We start from the raw sequence: 17,138 nt of genomic DNA, 5'->3' as shown, positions 1-17,138 counted from the left end.
CCCAAGATGGCGGACGGACCCGCTAAACTTACTCTATCCCGCCAAGAACGGGTTGAAGCAGTTGCTGAGTGCAGGTAAGCCTGTAAATAGTTCCCCGGCCTACGGAGCCGACACAAGACAAGTGAGACAATTAAAAACGAGCTCTAGAAGCTCTAGGCGATGACCAGCAGCGCAAGGAAGTTTTAAAATAAGTGAGCGCGAAAATAGTCAGACAACAGCGCTGGAGCGCGTAGGCGAAAGTTAAACAGAAAGTTAAACAGAAAGAAAAAACTAGTACCTGAAAAAGAGAGCACTGAAAAGAATGCCCATGCTCCAGGGGAGGGACAAACACAAAAAGAGGATGAAAGCCTACCAAAGCTGAGGAATAAGAATCAAATGAGAGTGACAGTGCAGCCTACCAATGACATGCAATGGGAGGCCTCCAAGCCCACTGCAATGTAGCAAAAGGGCTTACCAGAGACTATTTTAGGCAAGAACTAAAAATGCATGCACAGAAAAGTAAAATGTTCCTTGTTTCTGCATTTTTTTTAAACATAACGTATTGCGCAGCTGAATATACGTTTTTTTTTTTTTAAACGGTTTTTATTGCAGAAACCAAACGCTCATCACAGTATTCTGTATTGGACCGAATTGTACGTTATCGGCACCCTCACATCTACGCCCATATGAAGTTTACACAGCCATTCAGCCCACATCCCGGAGGTCGGGCGGCGTCACCAATATTCAAGGTGCCTTAGTATATCATTTTACCGTTAAGATCATGACATGAGTTGGACTACCAACTGCTTTTTCTTTGTACCCCAACTGAACATCCCCAATCCCCTTATGGCTCTAATCTGTGGCATCTAGTTTCAGTCAGTTCAAGTTTGGGAACACTCCCCCGCAGCTGAATATACGATGATTTGAATCATTTACAGCTACATTTAAAAAGTTCATTTTGTATCTTGAGACTTAATCTTGCAGAATTCAAACTCGATGCGAAATATTTTTAATTTATTCCACGCTTCTCAGTGATAGAGTGGTGTGAGGCCAGCACAAACTGTACTTACGGATCTGTCCTTCGTTTTATGTTGATTCAAAAACCTGCTGAATAAGGATTTCACCAAAACAAGCCCGCAATCCAAAGTTCAGCTGCAAGTTTAAACAAGCGCGTGTAAAATCGCCCCAGGGACTGCACGTCATTTCCCTTGTAAACTCAGAGCCATGGACATAGCAACAGCCAACTCCATGACGTACGAGGAATTTATGGACGTTTTCGGCAACATTGTAGAGAAATGCCCTCTTATTACGGCTGCCGTGTGGTCCAAACGACCGTTTGCTAATTTTCTTGACTTGGAAAGCAGTGTATTTGAGTTCGTTGACTCGCTGTCTACATCCGGTAAGTTCGCTTGCCTTGTTTATATGCAGCCAAGTAAATGGCACGTATGTACTCAGCATATTCGATAACATTCACTACTAGGTGCTAATGTTTTTCACCACCTTGTTCTCTACGAAACTACATATTGATATACCTTTTGAAAAGGTTGGACGGATCGATCTTAAAGTCTTGTTGGAAATGATCCCAGTTATATTAAATGCATTTCCACTGATTTATTTAGGGCTGTGATATCCCGAATCAGGACCACTTGGCATAGTTTGGCCGCGTGCTGTACAAAGAATGGCATAGAAGTAAAAGTTAAAATGCAAAAATCTAGTTAATAAATACAGAAGTGTAAGTCTTCCGAAATATATTGGGATCTTTGCAGTGCTGATTTGGGAACACAATGCAGTAGGCTGCATGGGTAATGCCTGGGCCAGTTGGCACAGTGTGTCTGTTTTTACCATTATGCTCAAGGATGTGACACTGAGGTTTGTTTCGTAATGTTGGGTTGTACAGTTCTCCAAGGCTAAGTTACAGGAAGTTGCTATGTTTTGAGGCCTCCTTGCTCATCATATGGATGTGAACCCATCCTATATGTAGGGCAGATAATTAAGGTGGAAAAAACATATGAATTATGAAGAAGATAAGAATTAATATTTTACAAAAGTGAAGGCATCATAAGTAAAAAGACATGTAACCGAAACGCGTTGTTGCTTCTTGAATTACGTGGTAGGAGCGCTGTTGGTTATTAAGTGGTGTTCCTGTCAGACTCGTTTGCCTGGATTTCAGGCCATGTCTCAAACGTACTGTAAGATATTCTTCTACCTTTGTAGCCACAGAATTTGTAGACCCAATTGTGTTTCCCCTGTATCTCTTCACTTCCACACCTCTGACCCTTTATAAAAATCCTCCTCCTCAGTTACCCCCAGCATAGATAAACATGTTTGACTCCTTATTCCCATCAGTTGACACACTATGCGACTATCTTTTTTGGTGCCAACCCTCCCCTATGACCTCCTTCTGCAGGGATTCCCTCACTGCCACCCTCTCAAACCCCCCCCCCCCATGACCTTCTGCATGGATTCCCTCACTGCCACCCTCCAACAGTGTACCCACCTCATCTTTCCATAGCTCCTCTCCCACGCGCACTTCATTGGTTTTAAAGCACTACTCATACCATTCTAGGGTATCAGAGCGCTTTACATCACACACGCATCAGAAAGATGCAACAAGTCATACATGTGTAAATCAGTCTATAGGAGATGTACCATAAGATAATAAGGATTAAAAGGTGTAGGAGTCACATGTCATCCACACTGCTAGTCAGAGTGTTTTATGTTGAGGTTTTGGTCTGGAGTAGCACAAACTCAGGATTTAAAACATAACACAGTGGTTGGGGTTGGCTTTACTAATAAGAATGAATTTCTTTTAACCCTTTTTTAGCAAATTTAGGAAAAGACAATGAAAGACTGGCAGAAAAACAACGCTTGCTTTAGTTTGCATGCAGCTCTTTGATGACAGTTCATATAATTCTCTTTGCTATATTAGGATTGTAGATTATGAACTGCAAGTAACAAAAGGATCTCTGGGACAAAAACAGTAACCCACTGAGTTATCTACATAAAACACAGTTCTGTGATCTCCATAGTACACGTTCTTTTCAGCAGGCATATTAACCCTCTGCACTACTATATGAGTGGGCACATGCATCAAGGTAAATTGCATTCGCAAACGGTGCGAATCGCAAAATTCGGCCGTTTGCGAATGCAATTTCCTTTTTTTGGGATGCATCATGTTTTTTCATTTTTTCGCAATTTAAGGAATCGCAATTATGTTGCGATTTCTTAAATTGCGATTGCATTTAAGAAATCCCAATTTGCGATTTCTTAAATGCAATGCATCACACTTAAGAAATTGCGAATTCGCAAATAGGGAGAGGTAAATTACCATGAAGTTCACCTTCATGGTAATTTGCGAAAACTTTGAAGAATGCACAAAAGTGCATTTTTCAAAGTTTCATTTTACACACACACATGCCCTTGGGGCATGTGTGTGTGAAAAATGTTCTTAAAGTTAAATTTCAGGGGTGCAGGGGGGGTCCTTTGGACCCCCCCCCTGCACCCTTGAAATAGCATTCTCATTGTGTGATTCCTTAATTGCGAATCGCAAAATGAGAATGGCTTCCCATTCATTCCTATGGGCCTCTAGGCCCATAGGAATCAATGGGGAGGGATTCCTTAATTGTGATTCGCAAATTGTGAATCGCAATTAAGAAAAATTAAGAAATCGCAAAAAAATTGCGATTTCTTAATGCATAGCCTTTTGCGATTTCTTAATTGCGATTCCTTAATTTTCGCAATTAAGAAATCGCAAACGGCAAAAATGATGCATGTGGCCGGATGAGTCTAAACTGCCACTAGCCAAAATTCAATCTTTCTCCCGCAGGAACATTAATCACCAGTGTTATCTTGACAGTTTTGTTGTTTCCTGAAAACTGCTGGACACACAAGGAACTCTGCAACAGGTGCTTTTAAACCCATGAGTTATTTCTAAAAGCAGTGTCAACCCCCTAGTTCAGCGCCAGGTGCGGCTGCAATGGTGGCATCACCTTAAAGTCACGCTGATTCCAATTTCTTCTGTACGTTTCTGCAATGTACAGTTCATCGTACTACACCAGCTGCTGCTAAGAATTCTATGAGTGATCGAGCGCCTGAAAATTTACAGCTGCACAGCACATCTTTTTAAATATAATGAAGAAATCTTAAACTTCCTCTCGGACCTCGACCTCACCCAAATCTGCAACAGCTCCACACATGACAAAGGAGCCATCCTTGACTTAGTCATTTCTAAAGCAGATTCCATTCAGCTAGATACGATTCGTCCATGTCGCTGGCGCGACCATCATATCATCACCTTCTTCATCAATAAAAAAGTGAAAATGAATTCGGCTCAACCCACAAGATCTAAAGTATGGTAGAGAGATCTGAGAAACATTGCTTCTAATATTCATACAACCTCCAGCTCCAACATCCTTCTCCCCAGAAGGGCTATCGGATGTTCAAGACCTCACCAACCACTACTTTGATTCCATGAACATGATATTAAACAAGGTCGCCCACTTCAACTAAAGAGAGTCTCCACAAAAGACCCAAACCCTTGTACGATGGAAGTCTCAATGAGGACAGACGATCCTTATTACTAATTGAACGTAGATGCCGATTGGCTCCATCCGCCAACCACCTCAAGATGCTAAGAAATAAGAGAAACGTCTACTACAGAAAGATCAGGTGATCTAAAGCAGACTTTTTCAGCCATCAATCAAACCAGGCCAAGAATTGCCCCCAAAAACTTTTCGAGCTAATCAAAACACAATCTAATGATGCATTTCACCTCCCCCAAGCTAACGCAAGCTCACTACCCAACTGTGAAGAGTTTGCCTCCTTTTTCACTCTGAAGACCGAAAACATAAAGAAGGACTTACTCAACGATTTTATCACACATACTGACACACATATTGACTCTTCCTCATCCCTTCTAGGAGCTCCACATTGGAGCTCACCAAAGTTCGACCTAAAAAATAATTAATTTTGGTCATCCTTCAATACTTATATATATATAACAATTTATTGTGATTTTGTGCATTGCATACAGCCATAAGCATTTCTTGTCATGGAATGGTTTGCTCTTAGTAGATTAAAGAAGAAAGAAGAGGATAGTGTAGCCAGGGGGAAGAAAGAGAGGTAAAGGAAAGCCCCATTGGGGGCGGGGGATGTACTGTACACTGGCATGGTCACTGAGAAAGAGCGACACACAAAACGCACTGCTAGGCGCAAGGTCCATTCTTGGAGAGACAAGCATTGATTGGCCCCAATAGACTTGGGATCACGGAGGGTTTTTCAGGACTAGCGACCTATCCAAAATCTCCCACAACCCCTAGAGGACGCCTTCCATGGGGAGTACTGCATTGCCAAGCTGTCCGCTCCCCTGAGGAACGTGACCCAGTTCAGCCATCCCTGGAAGCTTGCTTTAATTGAGTCTTTCCAATTGTTTAGTACTGTTTTGATAGCTGCTGTCAATAAAAGATCCATTAGTTCCTTCTCCTTCTCCGATATGAGGTCTGATCTTATGAAGGCTGTGACGAGGGAGGCAAAGTCTCTCTTTGTTTTGCGATTGAACACATTGTCAATAAAGTCAAACACCTTATCCCAGAAAACCTTGAGTGTTGTGCAGTGGAAAGTGAGGTGTGCTAAGTCCCCTTTCTATGTGTTGCAGTTCCCGCATAGTGAGTCTTCTCTGAGGCCAAGTGTGTGTAAGCGGTCTGGGGTCTGGTATGTTTTGTGGAGTAGCCAGAAATTGGTTTGCGCAAGGACTGGTGTGATCTTGTTTTGTGTTGCCGAGGACCAGAGCTTTTCCCACTCCTGTGTGCTTAGTCTGGGGTTTAACTGTTGTTCCCAGAATTCTTTTGTTTTGTCGTTGAGTTTTGTGTTATTTGGGTGCAGTAGATTATATATGTGTGACACTTGGTGTCCTAGTTTGTTAATGTTAGCCACATATCGCAGGATCGAAGGTAGGGCATTGGCTAGTTTTGTCTTTGACAGGGCTGTCTTGACTTATAGGAATCTGTATAGGTCTAGGTCTTCTGGTTGGTAACTGGATTTTAGGTCCATGAACGTAATGGGGCCTGTCGCTTTTTCTAGTTGGTGGGGGAAGCAAATGCCCTTCTCTATCCATGTCTCAAACCTAAGGCTCTTTCCTTTATATCGGATATTGTTGTTTGTCCATAGGAATTCATATTTGGAACCTTTGGTGGTGACTGCTAGTTTCCTGTCTAACTTTTGAAGTGCTATCTTAGTGTTTATAAAAATCTGCTTGGAAGTGTCTGGGTAGGCGTTTGTAGTGAGTAGAGTGAGTGGGTGCATGTTGTTTAGTATGGCCTTTTCTAAATGTAGCCATGCTGGGGAGTAGGAGTAGTATGATGACTGGGTAACCCATTGTGTTCCTTGTTTTGCAAGGAAGGCCAGTTGGTATGTCTTGAAGTCCGCCAGGTTCAGCCCCCCCCTTTGCTTTTGCTAGTCTCAATTTCCTGATACTAATCCTAGCTTTCTTGTCCTGCCATAAAAATGTGGTGATCATGTTATCGATTTTCCTATGGAAATCATCTGTAAGAGGGAAGGGGAGCATGCTTGATAGATAATTGATCATCGGGGTTACCATCATTTTTATTGTTTCTATTCGCCCCCACCATGTGATGAATTTCGGACTCCAAGCCTCCAGTAGTTTTTTTACCTTTCCTAGTAGGGCCTTTTCGTTGTGGCGTAGGGAGCTGTATAGGTCTGTTCCGAATAATATGCCGAAGTATTTAATATTTCCTGTCTGCCAGGTCAGGCCGGAATCACCCAGCGAGTCCCTAGTGCATACCTCATCAGGGGTACCGAGCGCTATATAAATGCAAATCCCTCCCTCTTCTATCCCGCCACTATCTTTTTCAACCCAAATAACTGTACCTCTGCAGTTTCCCCTACATTTTCTGGCTTGTTTGAGCATGTTTTTAACTTGGACAGACGCATTGGTAAAAAAACCCTAGCCCCCTTCTGGAGGTGTATAGGAGGAAATGCCTTCCCATCCTGATGTATGGTGCAGGCATATAGGGCTATTGTAACCCCAAGTCTCTCCAGGGGGTGCATAATGAAGTAACGAGGAGACTGCTGGGTGACCCACATACCTATTCCACCTTCATTTTGCAACAAGACTTAGGGATAGCGTACGCAGAGGATTCCATCAGTCTTGTCCCACTGTTGCTGTGGTGCCTGATATGAACTAACCACATGCAACCTTTAATAGGTAAATAGTCTATATAGAAGAGGAAAAAGAAAAGCTTCTGAACACGAGAACTGAGACCCTGCCACGAAGTTTTGGCGCGAACCCCTGCCTGACAAGACTCGACAATCAGGATGAACTGTCTCGTCCTGCTGCTGTGTGGTCTCTAAGAACCCCAGAGGACCAACAATTTTTGCAAAATTGCCAAGAACTCCCTTGGAGTTGAGGCGTTACTACCCTGCAGAACGCAGGCACCCAAACCACAGAGTGCGGTCCCCCGACTTGCAGCTCCCTGACTTGAATGACACAGCAACTGACCAGGAAGAAATACCCATGCTCTGGAAAAGAAGAACCAGCTTGAGCTTGTGCTACTATGCTGACTGCTGCTGGCTGTAGTGTATGAAACACAAAGGCTGCAACTTGAAGGAAAGGGTACTACAGAAGTGTCCTTTGTCAAAATTACCAGAGCTTAATGGGAATCAAAAATCTGGCGAACCAATAACCACGCAGGTTCAACATTTACACATGTTCTGATTTAATTTGACATCCGTATTCACAGAACAATGTAGGCACAGAAACATCAGGAGGTAAAAAAGATGGAGAAAGAATCCTAGGAGTAGAAAGGCCAAAGCTGTTGAGTGCATTGAATCCAACCTTGAGGCCAAAACCCAACTTCCTATGATGTTCGAAACTAATAAGTCCTGAATAAGTCCTGAACTATTCAAAATAGCTTTTGACTAGGTCAAAAACGTAATGGTAGTGAGGAAGGAATGTTTGCTAGAGGCCATGACCTGTAGATGTTTGGACGCTTGATACTTAACAAAGTTATAGAATAATAAACAAATAAATAAACACTTGGTATTTATAAAGTTAAACAAATCCTTTATTGTCAAACTAATTTCAACACTGGTTCATTTCTATTTAGACTACAGTTTGTAATATTGCTAATCCACAAATATCAAACATTATAAAACCTATAATATTGCTTTGAGATAAAATGCACTTACACTACAAACAACCATTTTCACATCCCAATCAGTGGCAATTTTGTACTGCATTTTTTCTTATGTTACTTTTCTCCACTCCCTCTGATTCTGCTGAGCCTGAATTTGGTCTGGCTTTGGATACATACTAGACACCATTTAGGCCTCGATTACAAGTGTAGTTGCTATTTATTGCACTCATTGACTATCAATACCCTAAGGTTTGGAATTTACAGGTTCTAATAAATAGCACCTTTTTCGGTGTGTCCCCCCACACAATGCAGAATGACATGCAATGAGGTGCTTTCAATACCACAAATCACATCTCAGCATTTATCAGGCCTTTTCGCCCTGTAAATACATGCGTAAGCTCCGCCTGCCCATAATTGCCAACAGGTGTTTGCACCGGGTGCTGTAATTTAGCACAGTCGAGGCCTCACAGACTACTAAATGGACATGACTTAGGACATGAGAAATGCAGGCTCCATCAGCTACATAAGGCAGTGTAGCTGATGGAGGCTGCTCCTCAGGTGAAGAACAACCAGTATCAGAGAAGAAATGTTGATGCAAACATAATAAAGTGGTATTTTATTTGTGCATCTCTCATCTTGGACTTGATGGTTTGCAACTAGGGAAGCGTGTGGGACGTGGAGACACTAACTTGAAATCCCATAGCCACAGCTGATGGCTCTGTACTCCTCAAGGACCTTAAAGTTATGTAGTTAATGTGCTGACATTCCAAGTTGACATTTGAAAACATGGAAGGAATTATCCTATAATATCTCAGAGGCCAGGGTATTTCTTTACATGTTCACAATGCATTGTTGTGCCTGTTGTGTGTGCAATATTCTGCCTGCAGTGTCATACGTTAAGGTCTGTGTGCAGCATCTTTTGGCCCAAAATGTGTGTGTCTGTGCCTTGACATGTGAGTAAGTGTCTGCACATTGTTTGCCTCATATACAATGAGTCTGCGCCACTGGAGATCACTTTTTGCGACACTCCGGTGGTGCAGGGGCTTGCTCCATACATACGAGGCAGCACTAAGCCACTTTGCATGGTTTAATGAGGCCTTGTAAATATCTGTCCCTTTAACGCAGTTTTGTGCATTAAAAGGGCTAGCAATGGGTGTTGCTGGGGGTCCATGGCTTTTTGACACTAACCCTGATTTACAAGGAATTGTAACTCAGAGGCTGTGCCAAAAACGTACGCCTTCCCAGGGGAGGCATAAGGGAGAGGCAACGAGGAGAAATACCTTTATTTCTCCTCATTTTGCCTTTTTCTATGTGTGCTGCAGAAATAGAAAAAAGCCTCTTGTGATTGTTATTGTGCAGGAAGGTTCCCCTTTCTGCACAAAAACAATCATGCTGCTACGCAGGCACCCTTCCACCATGGCGCAACGGTGCCTGCATTGGCGCATGACAGCCATTGTGCGTCAGCACAGGTGTAAAGGACATGAATGTGCCATATCTGATAGATATGGCGTATTACTGCCTTTTCTTTTGCTGTAGGGCAGCACAATAGGAAGGCCTGTGTGGCTGCCCAATGGCAACATCTTGTAAATAAGGTCCTGTGCTTGCATACCAAAGTTGAGGGTGCAACTTGGGGGACGTCTGTGCAGGCTTTAGGCACAAATGGTCACCCCCATAGCTAAGATAACAGCCCTGTTTGACGGCCATCTTTGAGTGGTATTCATGCCAGAGGCACTTTGAGAGCAGTCTGCAAGATCTTTCCAGAGCAACAGATCATTCATGAGCTCGAGGAAGCTATATTGACGTGGTATTCTCACAACCAAAAAGACAACCGCTATTTTTCAATGAACAGATCTGGTGAGAATTACATGCAGTCCTTATATCAATCTTGTCAATTTATGCTGTGCTAAAGAGGAGCACAACAGATCTAGTTGATTGTAGGAGTTAAACAAGTGAGTGAATTGTATGAGGTATGCTGGCTCCCTCCCCACCCATCCTGAACTGCATTTATGCGACGAGGTAGGCAATAAAATGAAAGGTGATTTAATTACACCATGTGTAAGATAGGTCTCTGAACATTAAGCTACTGGTTTGTTAGAAATTGCCAATATGTGAAATTGTATATATTGATTCAACGATGAATATAATCCTGATGAGACCCATGTAGATCATAGGCTGCGTCCTTTAGAAGTTGCTGTGGTTGCAAATGCGATCTTGCAAATCTTACATAGAATAAAACGTACATACTCACAAGTACAAATCTTTTGTTCAGTGAGTAAGCATGTCTTACGCCCGGAATTACATAAATCAGATTTTAATCTGTCATAAAGCACAATGACTCTCGGAAAAAAAGATTTATGAATCATGCCTGGCGCTTCTGGTGTAATTCAAATCCAAGACATAATGTTATATTCACAGAAAAAGCTTCGTCAATTCTATTAGGCTAAAGGGTGGAGGCTGAAGCTCTGGTCTCGACGCTTCTTTCCACTCCATCTCCAAATTTGAGTGAGGGGGATCTGGACCAACAAAATACAGCATTAATGTCCTGGTTTCAGGCTGTAATTGACACTCTAGCTCATGAACGGATGGAGATGACCACAGCGAAAGGGAAAGGAGCCCCTTAGTTTAATGACTCTCTGAGAGAGAAAAAACAAGCTCTGTGCCAAGCAGAGAGAAGGTGGAGACTTAATTATATCCTGGCGGAGTCTGACACCTACAAAGCTCTCCTGTCTAAATATAAGGCTGATATCCTATTAAGGAAGGCAGCTTTCTATGAGGACAGGAATTCGCCAAGCCGGGAATAAGCAAAAGGAGACTCTCGCCATTCTGAAGGAAATCACGCAGATGGGGGGTAAAAGTCTAATAAACGATCGTCCGGACTGTAACACCTTCTAGAAGTATTCTCTTCAGAAAGTCCAGGATATCATCATGGACATTACCAGAACCCCGGCTGACCTCAGAGTGTTAGAGCCATCTAACCCCCAGGACCTGGCATGGAATTTGAACAGTATTCCACTCCTTGATGAAGGGAGTTTGGCGGCAATAGCTCATCAGATAAAATCAGGCTCCAGAATGGACCCTTGCTGGCTGAGAATTTATTTATTTATTTATTTAAATTGAGAGTTTTATAAAGCACGAACAAGATCCTAGCGGATATCAGAGCGCTATACAAACAATAAGTCTTAATTATACATCAAATAAGCGCAGATCAACACAAGTGAATAAAACATGTAGTCATAGCAACATAGCTAGGTTGAACATCAAGAGATGTCTTGTGGATGGGAGCGTGAGTGCGTCTTGTATCAGGGTTTCAGCAAGTCCTACTCAAGTGTATTTGGCCATGAGGATGGCTTTAACTTCCTTTTTAAAAGAGGTAGTGGACGGGTTAAGTCTGGTTTCTGGTGGTGAGGCGTTCCAAATTCTGGGTGCCATCCCAGAGAAGGATCTGTTATAAGTTTTTTTCTTATGGAATTTTTGTGGTTTCAGTAGTAGTTTTTCCGCATTTCTATAAGTTCTGGAAACACCTGAGATTGTCAGTTTCTATGCCAGGTAACTGGGAGTCTTAAGATGCATCGCTCTGTGCATCATGCACGCAATTTTCAGCTGGATTCTCGCCTCTAAGGGTAGCCAGTTCAGGGATTGAAGGTCCGGAGAGATGTGGGAGCTACGTTTAGATCCAGTTATGAGTCTTGCTGCGGCGTTGATTGAGGCTCTCAGAGGTGCAGTAGTAGCCTTGGGTAAGCCACAGAGAGAGACACATCCGTATTCCACTCTGGGTATAACCAGAGCTTGTACTGCCTGCTTGAAGTCATTGTGTGGTAGGAAGGGTTTCAGTTTCCTCAGTGTGTTTATCTGGAAATTGGCTCCCTTTGTAGCTGTACTGATATGTTTTTGCATGTTGAGATTACTGTCTAACGTTATTCCTAGTGACTTTGCTGAGTCCACAATGGTAGGTTGAACATTGAACGCCGTAATATGTTTGATCCAATCTTGCATTTTCGGGATTTGAGCTGGTGGAGCAATTAGTAGAAATTCAGTCTTTAGGGCATTCAGTTTCAGATGATTTCCTGCCAGCCAAGTTTGGGTATTCCTAAGAGCTGTATTTAGTAGTTTGATGTCCTCTAGGGAATGAATCTTGAGGTATAGTTGTGTGTCATCTGTGTACATGTGATATTGCACGTTAGATGTTTGTAAAATTTCGGTGAGGAGTTCCAGTAAGAGATTAAACAGTGTTGGGGATAGTGCGGATCCTTGCGGTACACCCAGGGATACTGGGACGGGCTTAGACAGGGTGTTATTGACTTTGAATTGTTGTGTCCGATTTTGGAGAAATGAAGTGAACCAGCTTAGCACTGCCCCAGATAGGGCCAGTCTGTGTTTCAGGAGGTCTAGCAGGTTCTCATGCTTGACCGTATCAAAGGCAGAGGAGAGGTCAAGTAGGATGAGTAGGCAGGATCTGTTTTGGTCAAGTATTTGCAGCGCATCGTCAATGATGTGTGTCATGGCTGATTCTGTGCTATGGCCAGCACGGAAACCAACCTGATTGGTATTTGTTGAGAAGGTCAAACTGATCAATATGTTTCGTTAGCTGTAGATGCACCCATTTTTCCAACAACTTGGCTAAGGTAGGGATATTGGAGATAGGGCGATAATTGTCAAGGTCCTTGGGGTCTGCTGTGGGCTACTTTAGAATGGGTGCAACCTGGCCTACTTTGAGGGAGTCTGGGATGCATCCTTGTTGAAGTGAGCTGTTTATGATCTTGGACCAGAGAGGAAGAAGCAGTGGGGTAAGGTCTTTGACTGCATTTGCCAGAAGTCGGTCAGAAAAGTATTTCGCAGGGATCAATGCGCTGAGGATTTTGCCTAAGGCGTCTTCGGAGTAGGAGGTGAATGTTGACCAATCCGCATTATTTTTAGGCTTGGACTCTGAGGAGAGTTGGAAGGCGTTGTTCTGGGAGCAGGCAAGGTTAGTGTCTTCGGTCTAGCGAATAGGGTTAGATCCTTTAGGAGGTCGTTCTTGATGGTGTCGGTCTTCAAGGTGAAGTAGGCGGAGAATTCTTCACAGTTTGGCTGCGAGCCTTCTCTATCTTGTAGGTGAAGAGGTGCCACCTTAGATTGGGTTTTAATCAGATCAAAGAGTTTTTTGGGCCGATTCTTTGCCTGGTCAAGTTGAAGGCTGAAAAAGTCGGCTTTGGCACGCTTGATCTTCCGGAAAAATGCGTTTCTCTTTGTCCTGAGAGTCTTGAGGTGGCTGGCGGAAGGTATTGATCTCCAGGCCCGTTCTGAGGTTCTGAGTGAGCGCCTGTCCTCGTTGAGTGTACCGTTGTACCAAGGTTTAGAATCTTTCAAAGAAACTCTTTTTAGTTGCAGAGGTGCAACCTCATCTATTATTGCTGTCATAGAGAATATTTAAAATGGCCTTGCCCGGCCTGGAAAAGCAGCTACTGGATCTACTAAATGAGTCATTAGATTCAGGGTACCTGCCAGTGAAGCTGAAGGAAGCCAGGGTGATCCCCCTTTTGAAAAAAGTAGGATCAGACACTAAGGCTTTAAAAAACTATAGGCCCATTTCCCAACTCCCTTTCCTAGCTAAGATCCTGGAAAAGCAGGTCTTGAATACTCTGGCCCGCTACTTGGAGGAACATGGACTCCTCCACCCCAGACAGGCAGGGTTTCGATCACAGCACAGCACGGAGCTGGTGATGGCCTCTGTTGTTGACGATCTGAGAATCATGGCTGATAATAAACAGCCTTGTGCCCTGATTCTCTTGGATCTGTCAGCAGCTATCGATACTGTCAGCCATGCTATCCTGCTGAACCGCGTATTGAATCTGGGAATTACGGGGCAAGCATTCAAATGGCTCAATTCCTTCTTAACTGGCCGGAGTCAGAGAGTGCAAATGGGAGATCAACTCTCCGCTGCTAGTTCTGTGACTTGTGGTGTACCTCAGGGGTCTGCACTGTCCCCTCTGCTATTTAATATTTATTCACAACCTTTAGTGGAGGAACTTACGCATAAAAACACTGTCAAGTTTTTAACTTTGCGGACGACACTCAATTGCTAGTCCAACTTGATAACACCTGCCAGGCGCAAGACTCAGTAAAGAATCTTCTTAGATTCACGGTTAACTGGATGGCAAACAATCTCCTGAAGGTTAACGCAGACAAAACTGAGGTGCTTGTTATCACTACACAAGTCAGCCCCTGGGGTGAACTCTTTGGCCCCCCGAATTAGGGGAGGTGCCAACTCCGGGAACAGTAGTGAAAAGCCTCGGACTAAAAATTGATGCAGATCTTTCCATGGCCCCCCAAGTTTCCGCGGTGATAGGCTCTTGTATAGGCCTACTTAGGCAACTCCGGAAACTGGTACCCATTCTGTCGGTTTCAACGCTGCAATCCATTGTGTCCGCCACAGTGATCTTGCGGTTGGACTATGGAAATGCTCTTTACCTGGGTCTTCCGCAGAAGCTCCTGAGGAAACTACAGGTAGTGCAGAATGATGTGGCCAGGTTGATCTTCTCCCTACCGAGGAGAACTCGAGTGACGCCCCTTCTACGGAAGATGCACTGGCTGCCCATTGAACATCGAGTGCAGTTTAAGTGCCTCTGCATTGCCCATAAAGCTATCCATGGAGAAGCCCCCAAATACATTAAAGATCGTTTGACAAAGTACATTCCGGGCAGAGCCTTGCGCTCCTCCAAAGCATGCAAACTAACTCCATCGAGATTTAATCTTAAATCTAAGGGTGGCAGAGCTCTGTCGGTCCTCCTTCCGCAAATCTGGAATGAGTTACCAGCAACCTTGCAAGGGGAGTCAGTGCTATTGTCTTTCAGAAAAGCGTTAAAGACCGACCTGTTTAAAAAGACTACATCTATACTTTAAACTGTTCTGTGGTCGTGGGTGGTCCTTTCTGTGGCAGTGTGTTTCTTTCTTTGAAAAGTGCTTAGAGACCAGTGGTGATTTGCGCTATATAAAACTATAGTAACATAACATAACGTAACATAGATCTGAATGGGGAGATCTTAGACACATCTTTGTGCATGATTCTTTGAGGTGCACGTACTAAGACTACAAGAGTCCTAAACAAACCACCCCTACAGATGTTTCAGCATCATAAAGCTTTAACCCCTTCGGTGCTGATGACGGAACCGCTCCGTCATCAGCCGCGGTCGCGCTGTGCTGATGACGGAGCGGTTCCGTCATGGCCCGCCCAGCTCGATAGAACGCTCATGCGCGGCGCGAATTCCGCGCCTGCACTGAGGGTTCTATTGAGCGGGGCGGGCCGTGACGGAACCGCTCCGTCACGAGCACAGCTCAACCGACGCTGGTGACGGAGCGGTTCCGTCACCTGCATGCGGCCGCCGCACGGCCGCCCCACACCCTTAGCACTGCGGCGGAATAGCCGCCGCAGTGAAGGTGTTAAGGAACCAACAAGCTAGTTTTTGTGACTTTCCTTTGAGTCTTTTCATTTTAAGTTTTCATTTCGGAAGTATAAATGTTCATGGGTAGTAAGCGCTATATAAATACAGGTTACTATGACATACAGGTCTCACTTGCACAATTCTGTTTTTTTTTTTTTTAAAAAGGTTTGCATTTTGGATTATTGTTTACTGGAACGTTGTAGCAACGTATTTCTAAACACAGCTCTGTCTTCCTTTCTGTCTCTCTCTTCCTTATGACTGGCATTCTCTATCTCCATCCTCCTCTCTCTTCGTATCCTTCATCTTTCCCGTGCACCCTATTCCTCTCTCTCTTTTCCCCTCCTTCCTTCTCTTTTATTTTCGCTTTTCCTTCTCTCTTTTGTTCCCTTGAATCTTCTTGTCCAATGTGGGACCCTCCACTATCACAAGGACTGCTTGCATACCCGACTTTGGTGTTGCTAACCTTCAGAAAGGAACTATTTGAATTTGCGCATTTTACGGGTGTGCTATTCTGCATTTTCTAGCAGCAAAAAATGAATATATTTGCGATAGGAACAGGTACGTGAATCATTCTATGACGTACAATTCGTCTTAAATATGGAGAACAAACTATCAAAACACTGTTTGTTAATGTGGACGCTAGGTGGCACTCTAAGACCGGTCTTTAAGTCTAAGCTTGAGAATTGCAAGTTCAGGGGTTAAACCAAAGAAACCTTAGTGCAAAATGGCAGTGCTTAAATCGTTATTATAAGCGTACACGTATGAAAAAGTAATCCCTTTCAGAAATTATATCAGATTTATCACTAATCGTTGATGTAAAGGCAATTATCTGTTAAACGGGGTCGGTCATACTGAAAAGCTTTGTGGGATTGTTAAACTAAGCAGATCAACAGGCGAGATACTGCTTCTGATAATGACAAGGACAGATAATAGAATGAGTTAATGCTATAGGAACCTAAATGTGCTTCTGCGTACAATATTATATGATTTTTACTTATAGACCAGCCACCCGAAAGCTTTCAGATGACAAACTTTCTCCTGGTGCTATCGGACTTGGCACAGGCACTGTCAACCATAACATCCACTTAAAACTTTGAATGAAAGCATGGGCCTTGAAGAAAATGTCCTGAAATGCTCCTTGTGGAATCTTGGGCCCCAGACCCACAGCCTAGCAATGAGGGTACACAGACACTGTAGTGTAGTACTGGAACTGGCCCAGGGCACGTGCGCCCAGCCCCTTTTATTTGCAGGGTCACCTGACGGGTGACGCCTGTGATGGGTGGGTTTAAATTGTGGGGTACAAACAGGCAGAACACTAGAATGTGTCCAGCAGGACACTACATCCCTCCCAAACATTAATGAAAAAGAAACAAACAAAAGTCCAACCTATAAGGAAAACAAATAAGCAATACACAGCACCAAACAAGTCTCTTCACGCCATTTGCCAGGCAGCTCAGGAGCTCTGGACTGCAATGTCAGGATGCTTTAGTCCACCTTGACGATGTAGTTCAGACCGGCCTGGTATTGCGGTGTGGAAGTCTATTTACATAGTTCTAATAGCAGTGCATCTGAAGTGGTGGTGGAGTCC

At 43.7% G+C, this 17,138-nt stretch overlaps 1 protein-coding gene across 1 annotated transcript in view; it reads left to right on the top strand.

The window, feature by feature from the left end:
* Window positions 1–1,163: 1,163 nt before the first annotated feature.
* Window positions 1,164–17,138, top strand: part of URAD (ureidoimidazoline (2-oxo-4-hydroxy-4-carboxy-5-) decarboxylase) — a 97,511-nt gene continuing 81,536 nt past the window's right edge. The window contains exon 1 of the mRNA XM_078655993.1: window positions 1,164–1,378. Coding sequence (XP_078512119.1) covers window positions 1,204–1,378 — 175 coding nt within the window. The 5' untranslated portion in view covers window positions 1,164–1,203. The remainder of the gene's footprint in view (window positions 1,379–17,138) is intronic.

Source organism: Lissotriton helveticus, chromosome 8 (assembly GCF_964261635.1).
Source record: "Lissotriton helveticus chromosome 8, aLisHel1.1, whole genome shotgun sequence".
Classification (NCBI taxonomy): Eukaryota; Metazoa; Chordata; class Amphibia; order Caudata; family Salamandridae; genus Lissotriton; species Lissotriton helveticus.
The sequence above is the reverse complement of the archived record's forward strand: the minus strand, read 5'-3'. Positions and strand labels throughout refer to the sequence as shown.